Genomic DNA, 18,462 nt, shown 5'->3' on the forward strand with positions numbered 1-18,462 from the left:
AGCCATGGGTACATCCCGCACTTCCCATAGCCAGTCTATCATTTTGTTTTGTATATCACAAGTTTGTTTTTCAACGTGATGTATAAATGTTTCCTATTGTAATTATAGTTTAGGCTCATTGTCTCAATATTTATTATTTGCCATAAATACTAGCTATGGATATTACTCATATATTAGAAAAAGGGTGCTGATGATGTAGGACATCTAAACAAAGAATATCTAATGACTCAGATAAATGCAATACACACCTACCCTTTACTTCACACACACTTCACTTACCATTAAAAAAGTACCTGTCACCTATTATAATTTTAGGCTGCTTCTCTATTATCGATTTGTATGTACAGGGGGAGAGAAATGAACAGAAATAGATGTGTGCTGGAAGGTGCAAAAAGAGAGAGAATGAGGGAGAGAAATAAAAAAGAGGGAGAAAGAGAGTGGGGAAGAGAGAGCGAGAGGGTACATAGTGTAAAGAGAGGGGGAGAGATAAAATAGTTATCACACATTTGCTTAAATAGGTAAAGTATGCAACTATTAGAAGTTAGGATATGAAAACTGAATTCATTTAATATAGATAAGATAGATGTAATCTCATATATATTAAGCTTTATTAAGCTTTATTAAGCTTTACAATCAATTCTTCTTTTAAAAATAAATCTCTGTTGACTGTCATAAATTCACAGATAAATATTGTACAGTTTCTAGGGACTAATACATCCAGCATGTCTTTAAATGCATCCAGGCACCTTTAATAACACAGCATTGGTTAAGCAGCAGTTTTCCCAACTTTGTTCTACATCAGTTCATTGATAAGTCTTTGGCAATGTACCTATCATCAGAGGTAAGACACAAAAATGAAGTGCTATGACAGATAAGTTGTAGAGAGCCTGCAGCTCCCAGTGCATTAGCACTAGTGCAGAGTACAGTGACAGTTCAGCAGTAGCATAAGGTTACTGGTAAACTTACATTAGCTCCCTTGTGTAGAAGTTCCTCCACCATAGCTCTCCCAATTCCCTGGGCAGCTCCAGTGATCAGTGCCACCTTTCCATTGGCATACATGGTGCTGTGTGTGTAGATGAGATGGTCCCTGTAGTGGTGTCAGTATGTGTTGAGCTGTCAGTGTGGATGATCATACAGCTCCTGTACAGCTCTGCCTCTGCTCTCCTGGACTGTGCTGTGTGATATCTCTTTCCTTCAATCTGTCTAGAAGGGGGCGGGCAAAATGCTGCTAACCTGGATCTGTGTCACTTACCTGCCCTTTAACTCTTTCCACTGCCTCTTTGTATATCTGGCATGCTGATACACCCAGCCAAGCATACATGTGCACATTATCAGCATTTTCCTCCATTTCTGGGCTGCTTTCCACTGCCCTTTGTTCTTTTTGGAGCTGTGATTCAGATTCTTTGGTCTCTGCAGTGACAGGGCTGGTGCCAACTTTTCTGAGTGCAGAATAACAGAGATTTCCAAATTATTCTTATTTTACATATCAATAAGCATGAATTCTGTATAATATTGTATTTTTACTGTTTTACCAGAATAGGTTACAGGTAGAAGTAGGAACATAATTCCTGGTTAGTGAATTTAAACCAAAAAAATAAACTTTGCATCCGTTTCTGTATTTAGAAACTAAAAATTAAAACTTTATATATATTTATATTTAAAAATAAAAAATATATCTAGTTATATAAACTTTTACCTGTTGATGTAATTGAAAAAGTCAATATTATTCAGTTTAAAATGTATGTATAGTTATGGATAGGATGGAGAAAGGTTGCATTTGTGGCAACTTAATTTTTTTTAATGCGTCTTTACTTCCTGTCTTTAATGCATCTTTACTTCCTAAATTGTCTTTACTTCTTGTCACAGGGACTCGTACTGATGGTCAATGATTGTCTGGCATAATTGTTAGTGGTTCTGTTCAGACTAGCATTGTGGTGCATCACTTCCTCATGCCAGTGAACCCCTGCTTGGGTGTGCATGCAACATGTAGCTTCTACCCTCAGCAACCCAGTTGTGAATTAATATTAGCAGCAATGAGTGGTACTTCTTACTTCTGCGCGCTGTCAAAGTTGAAAAAACTGTGTTTAAGAACCAACTTTGCAGTACAAGCAGCCTATGTAGAAAGAAGAGGGAGGAGGTATGGGAAGTTTTCAGCTGCAATGACTACATTAGTCTTTCTTAGTGGATGGTCAGTTACCTGGCATTGATCACTGGTAGGACACCTGTAGATCTAGATACTAGATTATATTTTCTGTAGGTGATAGAAAATAATGTCACAAATCTAGTATCTGTATGGAGCTTTAGATAGTTGTCCCTGGAAAGAGTTCACAAAATTGAGTTTTTACTCTTTACCCCTGTTTCTGTGTACCGCTCTGTTATACATGATTTCCCCTCTTTCTCTTTTTGAGAGACAATGGTGACCAGTTCAGAATATTGCCATTGGGGAGGCTGACAGCAATAATAACTTCACAGCTCCCAAAAACTTCCAAAGAAAGCTGTTACCTGGAGATATAATCAAAGCAGACCTAAACTCAAAAAATAAAAATTTACCAGGGGGTGGCTTTATTTCAATTTGCCCACACACTGTGTAGTGTAGGTCTTGGCTCTGTTGGCAGCGGTACCGCATACAGAGCCAGCTGGCAGAGACATTGTACCTCCTGTGCATGCAGAAGTTACATCCTAAGTGGCCTTCCAATTACCGAAGAAGATCACCATCTTCCCAGAAATCCACAGTGAAGCCAGTGGTGAAGATGGCAGCTCCGAGGATACAATAATAAGTCTTGGACAAGGTGGCTGCACATGGGTAAGTATGTACAATAATCACCAAGTATGCTGCACATACTTGCTGATTATGGCAGAAGCTCTCTGCCCACCCAAAAATTTAGTTCAGCTTTAATAGTAAAAGCGTGGCTTTCATTTAAATAATATCTTGAGATCTTGCCATGAAAGAATTTGTTTAGGTCCTTACAGGTTCTGCTTATAAACAAGTCAAGGTAATTTAATACTATATAATATATAATAAAAGAATTGTCATAAATCATTGAAATTACATGAAATGTGCTCTGTGTATAGACAGGATTATCCACAGTATCTAATCTCTCATCCAATCAACAACTAATCTCTTAATCCAACCCATCATACCAAACAATGAATAATTAGCACTAGATGACTATACACATTACAATCTTTTTGTGTAATCTCCTTTAAATTTATCAAATCTATGTAATGCATAGGCCTTCCTGAGCAATACATTTAATATGTATTTAAATGGGACTAATCTCCTACTACATAGTAAAGATTAATAATAATATATAATCCAAAAGAACGCTGCATCAGGTCTACAAATCTCCAAATCCCAAAGCTCCGGTCAGAGTGCCTTTCTTGTAGCTGCAGGGACTCCTTTTACTTGCAACAGGATTGGGCTGTGGATTGCAAAGAGTAGGGGATATGTATGACAGGAGGACAAGCCTCAACCAAAAGTCAAAAGTAAACAAGAAAGTTAACCAAGGGAGTAAGCGAGTTTGCAATCTCTAGGTAAAGTGGATGTTGGTCCAGACAGCAAACCCGGTATGGTCAAAGGATAATAAGGTCGGTAAAGGAAAATCAGTAACAAACACCTGTACACAGTACACAATAGGCAATCACGTGCATTGTGACCATGTTAGTGTGCAACTTTTATATAACTGCTGGCTAATCAGGGGTCAAAGTCAGGTAGGGTTAAAGTCATGCATCATCTGCTCCTAACTTTCAGGGAACCCACAAAAATTCTCTTACAAGGTTCTAACTGCAAAGGATCAAAAACTGACTTTACATATGCTGCCTAATGCCTAATAATAAACAAAAATGATAAACAACAGTAAAATACCCGTCTTTTAGTAAGGGATGTTCCGGCTTCAGACACTGTTCTTCCCAGCAGTTTCTGTCTTCCAGTTGAGGGCAAAACCACTGACTGGCTGATTGGTTATGAATGGCCACTCAGTACCTCTACCTCATAAAACTGAACTTCGGTACAGCTGTGAGTTGTGGGGACTAGCCTGCTTGCAACATTGGAGAAAACCCCAAGATGATCAGGAAGTATTTTACAGCTACATAAGCTTTTTTGAGGCACTTTGCAGAACTCTGGGAAATGGGCCTATATTCAGTTTTTAACTTTATGCCTACTTCAATATTAGACAATCTAAGGATCACATGCAGTTTTCTTTTAAATAAAACTCAGATTGATTCCATTGATTCATTTACAGAATCAGATAGTTAAGTTTCATCCAAACCAGAAAAAAACTTAACCAACTAATACCAATTAAAATAAAATATGCCATGAACCTGGTTCCCAGTGTGTTGTAGTGCTTTAGGTAAGAATTTTATGTTGTGTCTTATGTTAATCTGTAAAGACAGTTAATTATGATGTTACATACCCTTATTCCATGCACATTCCTTACATGCTTTTAGTTTTTCTTCCCCCCAAGGTATGCTCTTTATGCATTGCACACCAAAAATCATTGGTATGCTCTTCATCGTCAGACCAAATTGCTTGTAGTAGTTATATGATTGTAAACTAAACTAAACAAGTTCTTCCAAACTTTGATATAGAAGCTGAACTGCAAAGATAATGGCCCTGATTTATTAAAATTCTCCAAGGCTGGAGAGAATACACTTTCACCAGTGATTCCACCTGGAATAGATCTGGTCCCGCATTGAAAACATTTGGTAACAAATAGTAATGAATTTTAGGAAATCCATCCCAGGTTTTCTGTATCACCCAGTTTCACTGATGAAAGTGTATTCTCTCCAGCCTTGGAGGACTTTACCAAAAAAGGGCCACCAAAAAAGTGCTGTGAATTGGCATCAGGACACCAGGGGAACAAAGAAGGTTGCTGTTTCTGGGTCCAAGGATGAAAAATACTCTTGTACTGCATGGGACAAATGTTCCGTTTAGTGTAGGGGAACCGTATAAAGCACCTTTTCACCTTATCGCTTGCCCCCCCCCTTGAAAGGAGGAAGCCTACTGAAGCAAGGGAAGGTAAAATTAGCATAACCCCTTCTTAAAGCTAGACTTTAACATGGCAAGCATGTTAGGAAGAAAGAAGCTCCAGTTGAGTGTAGCAACAATGGTAACTGCAAATGGCTAAAAGGAACTGATCAAGAAAGAATATGAATGATTTTCCCTGATCAAAAACAGGGTAACCGAGTAGATGTTAGTGTATTAGGTGAAAATAGAGAGATCTGATTATAGATTAAGAACAAAGGAGGAAGGCATGACCCTTTTATAGACCATTGTAAAAGTTGATCATGTGGGTCTGAGCACAGTTTGTAATGTGAATATGGAAAATGAAAGTGGTGGTGGGGAGGAAGGAAGTGCAGAGTAAACATGTACTGGCAGGAGAAGAGATAAAGCTAGAAGTGATTGTTGCTAAGGGTTGGAAGTGAGAGAGGAGTTGCAGCTGATAATGTTTGGTTAGGAGAGGATAAAAGAAGGCACAGTAATAGAACAGTACAGGAGATAATTGTGGAATTGGGTGGTGGGCATGTATAAACTGCAATATTCTCCAATGATGAAGATCACTACATCCAAAAACATAAATAACACTGACTGAATAGTATAGTACATTTAAATAATACTGTGGCATCCCTTAAAAAATAAAGTGTTTCAGCTCTCACTGACACAAGTACATATGTGTACCTCCAGTTTTATCTTCGCTATTCCCTGTCCCAAAAATACAGGGTAAAACTGTCTGTTAAATCCATCTAATGTAGCCTCCTGTGATGCTATTGTCACAGATGATTTACTGAATAATCCAATTTATTTTATTAAATTTAGAAATTGGATAAAATAGAAAGGATTAGATTTCCTGCTAAAATCAGGTCCCCAGTAAAAAGTTTCTCTGTACACTAAGAATTATCCTCGCTCAGTGTAGCTGTCTGTCCAAGAGCTGTCTTACAGTGTAATTTTCAGCCCAATATTTACTAGAACTTCACATTGCTGAAGAACATTTCATACCATAATATGCAGTAATATAAATTGAATATTGTTGTTCCTATGTATTGGTTTATCTATTTATTGGGAGTAACATTAGTGTAAATTGGCATTGTTGCGTGTCATCTATTGGTGGAAACTCCCTGTAATGATATAGGTGTATTCTATTCTAAAATGGTAAACATCTGTTCCTAAGTTCCTACTATAGTTTCTAAGCAGTAGTATAAATAGATCATTCTAAACTTGAGTAGTAATTAATGTAGTTTCACCTACATATATCATGACTGATCATTATTTCCTGGTCTGGAGGGCACAGAAAAAAGTGCCCATCCCAAATGACTCAAATATTGCAAAATTTTTAATTGCCAATAAATGTTTAGTACGGCACAATCTTTACTATCAAGCTAGTTATTACAGCTGTTACACTCATAGACTCTTGTCTTACCTGTAATACAGGAAACACATATATGTCTCATCTGTGAACATTCAACATATGAAAAGGGGTTTATAATTAATTGATTTTTTTATACTCTAAATCAGCGTTTCTCAGCCAGAGTTTCTCCAGAGCTTGCGAGGGGTTTCTTGAGCAATTTGTGCTTCTCTCTTCCATTACCAGTGACTCCAATTATCTTATGGCTAGTTAAGGGTGGAATTTTTCCCAATGGCCAGCAATGTAAGAGGAGTTCTTCCCACTGACCACTAACCTAATATACTGTAATACATAGTTGTAGTAGTTATAGCAGGGTTCCCAGAAGACTGGAAAGTTATTTTGAGGGTTTCACCATGTTAAAAAGGTAAAGAAAGACTGCTTCAAATCCAATTTCAGTGACCAAATAGTATTTTTTTAGAAATGCAAGTTAATGTTGCAAATGCACCAAAATGTCAAGTTAACATCTGGGCGGTTTCCTAAGCAAAAAAGGAATCTGAAAACTAACTTCCTAAAAGAAAGAAACTTCCTAAAAATAGCAGTTTGTTTTTCGGCTGTAGGAGAGACTACTTCTAGGTTCACTAGGCAAAGTGTACAAGAAATTGAGGCGCATGGTGATTCAGCATATTTCCAAATGCTATTTTTAAAATTTAATTTTTAAACTGCAGTGGTGATCTTGGATGCTCAGGGGAATAATGTTCCCCTGCAACTGCTGCAACAGATGTACAGTGAGGAACTCCAGTATAGGGGGTCTCTACCCCAGAATTTTAATACAGGTCACACATTTGGAAATATTCTATAATACTAAACAGGTCTGAATCACAAATATGATCACCAACCATTTACATTTTAATTTTTTATTCTATATTGTAGATATGTTAGGAGGATGTATGTATGCACCTGTGTGATTAATCTTTAAGAAGAATCTGCATTATAAAATACATTATATATTCCATTTACAATAAAATTAACTGCAATAGGCTCAATAAGAAACATCACTTTCCAAAAAAATTCTGTTATTCTCCAAAGTTCTAAAGAAGGAAACAAACATACTTTCTTATCCTTGTTACAGATATGCATGAATTGAGACAAATCATTCAATCTTCAAAAAATATTGGTGGAGATCTATCCCTAAATCATGCATTGCCTACCTAATGTAGAAAGGCCTTCCTCCCTACAAGATAGCTGTTCACAAATGTAAGGTTGTGTACGGCCTCTATTCTCTCTTGGCAATATGTCTACTCTTTGGCAGCTACTGACCAAATGACAATTACGTGTCCAAAAAAAGGAACACCTTATCTTTGTGTTAAAGCTGTTTGAATGTAATCTAATCATTTAGGGCAAGTGTCCATGGAAGTTGTTTTCTTTCGTATGACGTGCGCCTGAAACTCATGTCATATGCAGGTTATCAAAATCTTATTTATTAAGCAGCACTCATGGTAATTCAGAGGCATTACGAGATGTGCGTTGGGTTGCACTGTTTTTTTGAACACAGTATGTTCTATTTAGATGAGTTTGAACCGCTAAGAAAAGTGGAACAAATGTAGCCTTTTCTTGCCAGTTGATGTTTTTCCAAAGAACTGCATGCATGTATTTGAAAAGGTATTCAAATGCAGGTGTGCTTGCTATTCAAATGCAGTATTTGAAAACAATGCACATGGACATTTCAATATAACAGAGAAAAAATACACAAACTTAAAATTAAATGACAATTTTAGCAAAAAATACCATTACTGTTGTGGGCACAGCATGGTTGGCTGAGTGGCTAGCACTCTTGCCAGCACTATGATTCTAAGTTCAAATCTAGACCAGGAAACTATGGGCATAGGGTTTATATTTCCACCTGTGTTCCTCCCACATCCCAAAAACTGACAGTTAAGTTAAATGGCTTCCCCTCAAACTTAGTCTTTGACCATATTAAGGACATGACTATGGTAGGAAAACTAGATTGTGACCCCATCTGAAGGACAGTTAGTGGCATAACTTAGGGCTTTGCATAATGTGTTAGAGCTATATAAATACAAGTTAATAATATAATTAGGGAAATCAAACCATAGTTCTCAATCAAATCTTATGTAGATAGAAACATAATCAAATCTTATGTAGATAGAAATTCCTTCACACAAGATAGTTTAACAGTACAACAGTCACTATTCTCTCTAAGCATCCCATGGGTAATAGACATGGGTACACATTATTATTATCCAATATTTATATAGCGCTGACATATTACGCAGCACTGTACAAAGTAATGTCACTAGCTATCCCTGAAAGGGGCTCACAATATAATGTCCCCACCATAGTCATATGTCATTATACAGTTTAAGGTCAATGTGAGGGGAAATCAGCTAACCTAAAGTCATGTTTATAGAAACATGCTGGATCAGCACATATTTACTGACTGGCCACTTTATCAGGTATACCTTGCTGGTACTGAGTCGGTTCTTTTGCCTTTAGAACTGCTGTAATTCAGAAGGATGCTGGAAACATTCTTCAGTTTTGGTCCATATTAAGACAATGAGCCGGTTTTATTAAAGCTCCCCAAGGCTGGAGAGGATACACTTTCATCAGTGAAGCTGGGTGATTCATTAAACCTGGAATGGATTTCTTAAAAGTAATTTGCTTTTTGTTAGCAAAGGTTTTCAATCCTGGACCAGATCCATTCCAGGTTCATAAACCAGGCCCAATAGGTTGTTGTTGATTGTTTGGTTGCACATCGACGATGCAAATCTTCTGTGTAATAGCAACTTATGTACTGTTTCAAAAAAAAAAAAAAAAACAGTTTGGGATGATGTAAGGTTTGTTACATAGAGCAATATCCTACTGAAAGTATCCATCAAAAGATGGTTATAGCAATGGACATGGTCAGCAACAATACTAAGTTAGGCGGTGGCATTTAAACAATGACCAGTTAGTATGAAAAAACATAAGGAAGAAGATCATTTTCTGTCTAAAGATTGTTTAAGGTATATATGCAATTAGGATTGTGTTAGGGACATATAAATGTGATTTCCACTGTACTACATTTGGGAAGTGTTGCTATATAAGTTTGGTCCAACCAATAAATCTGCCTGAACATCGCAGAGCTGACTCAGTTCTGCTAAAGCAAAACATTGCTGGTGTTTAACCAAAATTTGTGTTTCAGCACAGGCTCTCCTATAAGGCCTGTATCGCCTATGGTATTTGCCCCCAGTCAAGCCCTTTAACTCTAACCCCAGCTTCCCCTTTAGTTCATGATCTTTATTACTATACCTTTATTACTATACTATTAGTTGGGGTTCTGCTGCTGCTACTATTGGTAGAGACATACCCTGGGTGTGTTACCCTTGCAAACTTGCTAATTCTGATACTATTTTTCTGATAGGATTTCTGCATTTTGTACCTACTTATGTTTGGATAGAGTAAAGAATTATTAAAAGCTATGTCAGGTTTGTTTGAGAACACTTGTCTGACTGTAGGTGGTGTTCTTCATTTAGGAGAAATTGTTCAATTATAATTTACCTGTGCATTTGTATACTAAGGGTCTATAAATAAAGCAGTGAATTTGATATGAACTAAAATATTGTCTGATGGAGAATCAATTACTGACATTGAAATATATGTTTCAGTAAATACCAGATTCACTGCTTTATATACCGATTCACAGTGGGCAGCTAAACTACAGGTATAGGAAAAAACATTTTCCTGGAGTGGGGCTTACCCCACCTTGCTAGGTATGAATCTGTTATTACATATCTTATCTCATGCCCCATGCTGGCTTTACCTCCATGCCTCCAGTCCACAACAGCCTGTTCAATAAGCAGCTCTGGACTAATGTCATCCGCTACAGGCTGACACCAATAATCCTGCTTTATATACAAAATAGATTGTGAGGAGAGAAGAAGAGTAGTATGTAATACGATGGCAAAATATATAAATATAATAGTAATAATAATAACTCTGTTTTTCTGAGTGAGTACAGAACAGTTATGTTGCTTTACGCAGCCTAATGGCAGAGATTTTGCTATATAATGATATTTACTTTTCATTTCGAATATTCATCTTGTCTGCAGTTACTAAATGTTTTTGGAAATTATAATACGTAATAGGCAATCTTTCCTAATTGTAAAAAACAAGGTAACAACGAGCCCCATTATGGTTACTGTTGTAAGAACTGATGTGAATAGGATGTAATCTTCCGACTGCTAGTATGGATAATGGCTTTTTATAAATGCATCAAAAATATATGACATTCAGAGACAGAGCTATAGATTTATTATAAGTAAGATATATGTACTAAATGACCTCAGTCATTACTGGTAAAATGTCAGATCCATTTCCAAAGTACCAAATTACTTCCCTGTGAGATTCTGACCATTTGAAGCAAAAAAAGTCTCCAGGTCATATACTACCAGAGAATTCCCATAAAATAAAGTATCTTTAAATGCTATGAGTGCCTCTGCAATCTGCTCTATCTAATGGAAGTCATGTAGTACTAAGAGAACTGCAAATAGAGTTCATATATTAAAGGAAACTGGCCTCTATATTTGTAGTCCCTTCATATAATGCAGCTTATTAAAGAGCACATAAAATATATTGCATCAGTTCCTGCAAGATTACAATTTACTACTTATTACATTCCTGGAGGCATGCATGTACAATCCAGAGCCAACAGAACTGAACTACATGTATGTGTTTGCTTGGACACCAGTGCTTTAAAAAGGTATGGAGCTAAACATAGAGAGAACATATGAACTTCCTATGGATGATGTCCTGCAAGACAATCTAGGACAAAGCACTACCAAAAAATATGTGGTGGGCAAACATCTTAGGAACAGATAAAGGTCATTCAGGGAAGAATTTGAAGTTCGGGTTTGCCAGGTTCGGCCGAACTTCGGCTCAAAGTTCGGGTCCAGGTACCCAAAATTGTAAAGTTCGGTACGGACCCGAACTTTACAGTTCAGGTTCGCTCAACACTACTTGCAACTTCTATTATAAAATATTGGGTCTAATGTTCTCTAACTTGTTTTGTAGTTAGGTCTGGCTATATATGGTGAGGGACAGCTACTACTAAATAGAGTAGGCTCAGGCTGCCCTGATGCCCATCTTTCCATCAAGGTTCCCCACACATCACATAAGTGTCTTCCAATCCAGCATCTCCTTCCCCTCTCTTAGGTTCCACTGTCCCGGATATAAGCTAACTAAGCTGGGATGGATACTGAGTGATGTGTGCCTGGGAATAAACACTAACTAAAGAGGAATGTGTGTTACATAGCCAGTTATGTTTGGTTCTATACATTATGATATCAAAGGCGGGGATGGAGGTATTGCTTTCCTTTTTGACATTGCATGAATATGCATATGGCTTTCTGCAAGTGTGCATCCATTCTGCTCAATCTCATATCTCCTGTTTTCACCCTGGACATATTCATATTATACATGTTCTTTGGTCTACCCATATCTTTTGTGCCATGGCGTTTTCTTTTAAAAATGTTCTTCCACTGTACTAGCATACTTTCTTTTCAATCCATGAATCTTTATGTATGATGTCTAGTTCTGTATAGAAGTTTTTCATCTTTATTTGTTCTTATTTTTCATAGTCATATATCTTTACACACTGTTCTGCTTCTCAACACTCCCTATTTTAAAATAGCACATAACAAAACGACAAAGAATAACAGGTAGACCTGTTTTTCACCACTCTTAGGGCTGTATTTTTAAAACATCTGACATTCCCTCAAACATTCCCTAGAGGGAATAAAGTACTGAAATTGAGAAACAACTTGATTCCCACCAGGGGATGTTTGAGAGAATGCCAATTCTCTGTTTTATAAATACAACCCTTATTCTCCCCCAGTTCCTTAGTCTCTTCAACAGAAGATTGCAATGACCGCTAAGGAGAAATAGTAAGAATTGATAGTTCTACCTTGTTTTTATTTGTCAATATGCCTCCAGGTGTTGTTGATAGAAGTGCTTCAAGTCTGACAAAGCCAGGTGCAGGTTAGACCTCAGAGGAGACCATTGCTGCTTTTTCTACAATGAGTAGTCCTCTCTGTGGTATCATTAAATATCAAAGAGTTTTTTCATTTATGTTACTGATAAAAGTTAAAAATAGAAAAACTCTTCTGTTAAAGTCAATGCCCCCTCTGTGTACTCCCATGTGTCATATGCCAGAACCATTGTTACATATACACCTCTATAAAGATGGCCTTTTGTGAACTATCACTTCTGATCTAATCTCATCCTGAAGCTTTATTCTTTTTTAATTATATGCTTGCTATTTCTACCTCTTCTCGCAAAGAAACTTTCAGTTCTATTTCTGTGCCATAAAGCTATTTTCTACCTTTACATTTTTAACACTTCTTTAAAGAATACAGCTTTCTCTTTATTCCCAAATTGGAATTTCATTTTTATCTCCATACATTGTAATTGACACCATAAACCATTTTTTTATTGAACTAATTTCTTTTAACAAATTTTTGTCTTCTGTCTTTTCAAACATATTTTCTTTGTTTAGTGCATTTTGCTTTCTTTGTCCTGTTTTATTTTGCAATTCCTCTTTTTTTCCAAATGACTTTTTGTTTTTTCTTTTAGAATTTGGCCTGGCCTAAATGCTGTCTTTTTAATGTTTTCTTAGATAGTTTGATAAGCAATATTTTTTTCTGTGGTTTTGTACTATCACTTTACATTCAATTGTCATTTTCTTTCATTTCTCATTTCACACACTATTTTTTTGTCTTTCTTTTTTTTTTGTTACTGTTCTTTATATTTATTTAGTTTAAATTTAATTAGACTATAAATGAGTAGAAGTCAAAATAAACCTCTCTCATCTCTAGGGATTAGCGAACACCTGGAAATTCGGGTTTGGCCAAACTTCGGCTCAAAGTTCGGGTCCGGGTACCCAAAATCGTAAAGTTCAGTACGGACCCGAACTTTACATTTCGGGTTCGCTCAACACTACTCATCTCATATATATCCAATATATTTATTCCAAACATTTTGTGAGTGTTCTATATGGGCTTCAGTTTTACCATTGGGCAATATTTATTTTGCTTTGGGTATAATTTAATATTCAGATTATCTGCTGTTTATTGTTTACATTTTTTTTTGCACAGTTATCCTTTTACCACTTCATGCTAGCTACAGGATTGTATAGTTTGTCTATTGAATGTTGTTTGTTCTTTTCAAGTTTTAGCCTTGTAGTGTTTTAACATACTTAGGGAAGAATTTTCCAGATGTGTAAATGTATGAAAATATCTCCTTACTCTGCTACTTTTGTAGGGTTGTGAACACTTGTCAGTTTGATATTACAAATTGTTCCACCTATCCTTAAAGTGTGTGTATATATCCTTTTTTTTAATTCCCCAAACCTTTTTTAATCTCTGCGTGTGTCACATGTGGAGTTGAAAGAGGAAGAAAGATCTCCCAAAACAAAGCATATATTGTACATTCACTTTGAACTTTACAGTTCTTCCACTATGCATAAAAGTCATACTAAAGTGATATCATATATGTGGGTGTACAACTTCTGTAAAAATTGCATGAGAAAAACCTACAGGATTTTTACATTTTTATTATTCATTCTCATAAGGAAGTAAAAACAGATGCCAAATACCAAATGCCAGATACCAAATTTGCCACTAAAATGTATTATTATTGTACTTATGGACATAGGCTTTAACCTAACAACTGAACTTTTTGTTTTACCATTTGGCTTCCTCCTTCGGTACTGCACATCATCCATCTGGCTACTTTTCCCAAGACTTCACAACAATTTATCATTTTATTCATTTATGCTGCAGCTGTACTAAAGTTCACAAAAGAGCTGTACTAAATTTCACATACAACTCCTCAAGTGAGCTTCAAAAGTAATCAAGCACTTTTAGTGCAGAAATCCTGCATTCTTCTCTCCTCCTTATACTCATCTGTTCATCAGCTTGTTGGTGGTTCTTTATCGTTTAAGTTGTACTTAAAGTTGTGCTTTAAGTTGTACACCCTCCTAATAAAATCCCCTTTACCAGGCCCGAGAGTCTAAAAATGAATAAATACTTCTAAAAAGAGTACTGGAATGCCAGCTGTTATGTTTATGTACACAGGGCAGGTGCACAGTATTATTGGTCAGAGTCTAAGGAGCCATTGGTCAAAGAATATTGCAAAAAACTTACATACTTTGTAGTGGTTGGTTGGCAGGTTGTGACCCTCAGACATTCCACAACAGGCAGCCATAAAGTAAGTTACCACAACGCAGATCTTGGGGCTTAGCACAAGTGGAAGTTGACTCCTGATTTGTCACAGCATTGGATCCCTGTGTGGAAGCCCAGAGATGTCAGTGGCTGTACATAGGGGAGGGAGCCCTGAACATGAAAGAGGAAAAGACCCAATGTTGGAATGTAGGAGCAGTTATAGGCATGACATATCTTCCAATGAGAAACCCCTAAGCATCATGTCAGGGTATCACTCATTTACTGGCCATTTGCAGTATACCCTCCTATAGCACCTACAGAACTGACACTGATATTTCTCTTGTTTTTTTTTTTGTTGAAATGAAACCAGTACAGGAAGCAAAATACTATGGCTGTTTTAGAGATAGGCCTTTTGAACCATAGAAGCAAGATATGAGACAGACTACAAGACTAAGAATAACAAAAAGCGGGGTGGATGGTCCCTAAGAAGAAGGGGAGATCATTTATAGCCAATCAAACAAAGAAATTGTTCCTAAGCAGTGTAACAGTTAGGATATGAGTTGTATTTCCAACTTCTGGTCTTTGTCTGCATTTAATGATATTGGCAGTGTGCCTAGAGTAGAAAGTATTCAATTGTGGCTTGTAATGAGCCAATATTGTCAGTGACATATATTGTAGGGTTTTAGATGATCACAGCTTTCAACCTGTCAGCCAATCTGGTTGACAAACTTTGACAGCTTTCATTGTTCAACAGCCAGTTATTGGCTGAGCTCTACTATACTTGTCATCAACATTGATATAATATATATATATATTGATTGGTATAGTATGACTCAGCCAATCCAGCCATGAGACTATGACAGCTGTTATGTTGCTGGCCAATCTGGGTGCTAAACGATGACAGCTGTCTATGTCCAGTGCCTAGAATGCAGATTGGGTGGACCTTGGCTACAGGTAGGCCTAGTGAGGAATATAGGTCAGGTTTCCTTTAAAAGGCCACTTGTACGATTCCTTTGTTAGGTACAGGAGGTGGAAGATATTGGGTAGGTCTGCGGCCTGGCTGCCTGGGTCCTCTAGTGCACCTGCCAGTATACCTAGCTTATTATAAAAGGGCTGGAAAGCCTCAAAGGAAGTATTTGGGAGTTGTAGAAAACTCTGTAAAGTGTGAACTAACAGACTGTTCTTTCTGTTTATGAAAAGCACATTTTTTTTTTAAACTCACTGTGCATTTTCTGGGCTTCTCCCATGAACTTGATGTAAGCACGATTTTTGGTGTTACCATAACTGCAGACCCCTTACTAACTCCCTAACTATAAATTTCCACAACAATTTATAATACTTAAATACTGTTCAGTGTCCAGTTTATTTTTATATTACTTTACGTTTGAATGTGTTTTTCAGCTGACAAAAGAAATAAGCAGAATTCCTTCATCACACACACAAGGCCCCATGGTAATACAAAGCTTCTGCAAGGTCTTCCCAAAGACTAGAAAAAGCTGAAATTATTTTCCTTATATGTTTATATTTAGTTTCAGTATAGTTTATAACTAATCTTTACATCACATTTAATGGTCCAGCCTACTGATGTCCAACTGAAAAAAGGAGCAGTAAAATGTATAAAAGTAATAATGGCACCTCCAATGAAAATAGAACCACTGTGCATCTAGTTGTTCTGTTAAATGTAAGCCTTCACCAGCCCAACCCTTATACTTATTTGTCATATAAAAAGTTTTGTTGTTTTTTAAAAATATCTGATGATCTGATAAAAAATATCTGATGATAAGTCATCCATACACTACCATGATAGCGATGGTTATTATTGAAAAGAAAGGATACCTTCTTATATTCCTCACTAATTTTTTCTCAACAGATTTTGCCATTATTATACCTTTTATTCAGTTTTTATTACATACTTTTTACATCAGCAAGCCCACAAAGTCACAACAGATGCATCTATAGTTACAAAAAAGTATGATTAACAGTTTGGTCACTAATTTTCTTTTCATCATTCACAGAAAAATTATTCCACTGGGTAAAGCACTCCCATGCATCAGTTTACTCACCCCTAGACATCAGACTGCATGCATTCATATAGGTTCTATGACTGGCATCTTTAGTCATTAGATATGACACTTGCAATGTAAAATTGTGTTTTATTTTCTGTTTTGCTTTTACAGCTACAAGCTTTATCTTGATATCAAAATGTTAGGTCAAGGAAAACCAGTTTTAACAACAGTTTAATATTTGTTTGCTTAGGGCTAAGCTTGCTATTAAAAAGTTTTATTAGACTTTGCTTGTTCAATATTAAATCCAAATCACAAGGGTAATAAGAATAAATATCAGATGCTATGTCATTTCTGCAGTTTAAAATATTATGTGCTGCCAGTCAGTCCATGTCAAGTCCCTACATCTTTCTTCTTCCCATTTACCTAACCACTTGTTCCATCAATCCTCACCTTTAGATTTCCCAGGATTGTTTAGAGCTGGTAGGCAATATAACCATCATAACAATCATAATTATTATCAGTTTCAGAAACTGTTGTTATAGTGTGAACTTTTGGCCAGGCTATTCACATTTTATAAGTCTTCACTGAACTCTGTAGCTTCAGGCATTGTGGAGAAATTCATCCTCAATGTTCACAGCAGAAACAATGAAGCCACTCAACCAGCTCACCATACTCTCTTCTCCCAGGGCACCTGTTCTGTGTGTACATTAAATTGGAGAAGACTTAACTGCTGCCAAGTCATTGCTTAGAACAGTTTTTCTCAGCCAGGGTTCTGTGGAACCCTAGGATTCCTCCAAAGCTTGTTAGGGATCCCTTGGCCAATAAGAAATTTATGCCCCTCAGTTAAGGTGACATCAATGTTATTTTTAGCACACTGGTCACTACACTAATATACTCTGAGCTTTGGATAAAGTCTTTATAACAGGGGTTCCCTGAAGACCTGAAATTTTGGCTAAAAAGGTTGAGAAAGGCTGACCTAGAGGGAGAAGAAGGGTCGGTTGAACTATATTGTGTCAGCTGTAAATTTATCAGATCTTGCTTTACAGAGTCTGTTGCTAAACCTTATTTGTCATATCAGTGGATTCTTTTAATCATGTTATGGATATTTGTATTTCTCCGCAATAATCTTAAGCGTCTTTGCCTTGAAATTGAAGTATCAAGGTTTCAAGTTTTATTTTCAACAGATACTTGATTTTGTAAAAAATGGTTCAAATAAACAAATGGGATATTACATAGCATTAAAAAAGGTCAAAATAACTTCCAGGTTTAGGCAAACACAGGGGGATATTTCCAGGTGCTACGCATCTTTTAATACTCATTTTCACCCTTGGACAATTCAGTCTGTCCATGCAAGTCTACTCCATGGGCACCTTGACGTTATGGCGTTTGCAATAGTATCTGTACCAACTGCATGCTCACATGGTTCTTCAAGTTTGAAGAAGGGGACTAGCATCCAACTGCATCACTGTACTAGTTAGGTCTTTTCCTGTATATACATCATACTCAGACTACAGTTACTGGATAGGATCATGGATTTAATTATTGGTCAGTGTAACAGATTTCAATGATATTTTTGGTTATCTGTAAGGATGGCAGCCTTCCCAATGCCCAGCAACGTAAGAGACATTTTTCCTACTAACCACTACACTAATATACTGTGAGCTGTGGATATATTAAATAAAATAGTAGGGGTCCCCTGAAGGCTGGAAAGTTATTTCAAAGGTTCCCCCATAATTAAATTTGAGAAACATTTTCATATCACACTACTACAGTATTTTGGGACAAAAATTACATTTGGAATAATGGTTTTTCTGTGTTAATATTAGATAAAAACTGTCTGTCCAGCAGTACAAAATAATCATTTTCCAATAATAGTTATTCTGCATCTTGCATTCA

At 36.6% G+C, this 18,462-nt stretch overlaps 1 protein-coding gene across 2 annotated transcripts in view; it reads right to left on the reverse strand.

Annotated features, from left to right (window-relative positions):
• HPGD (15-hydroxyprostaglandin dehydrogenase) overlaps positions 1-1,385 on the reverse strand; it is a 46,520-nt gene extending 45,135 nt beyond the window's left edge. Inside the window, exon 1 of one of the 2 annotated variants that reach the window (XM_072406066.1) lies at positions 1,253-1,385. In XM_072406066.1, coding sequence (XP_072262167.1) covers positions 1,253-1,348 — 96 coding nt within the window. In that variant the 5' untranslated portion in view covers positions 1,349-1,385. Of the gene's footprint in view, positions 1-966; positions 1,180-1,252 lie in introns of those variants that run through there. The other variant, XM_072406067.1, reaches the window with a different exon arrangement.
• Between the last annotated feature and the right edge of the window lie 17,077 nt (positions 1,386-18,462).

This window comes from Pyxicephalus adspersus, chromosome 3 (assembly GCF_032062135.1).
Source record: "Pyxicephalus adspersus chromosome 3, UCB_Pads_2.0, whole genome shotgun sequence".
NCBI classification, from domain to species: Eukaryota; Metazoa; Chordata; class Amphibia; order Anura; family Pyxicephalidae; genus Pyxicephalus; species Pyxicephalus adspersus.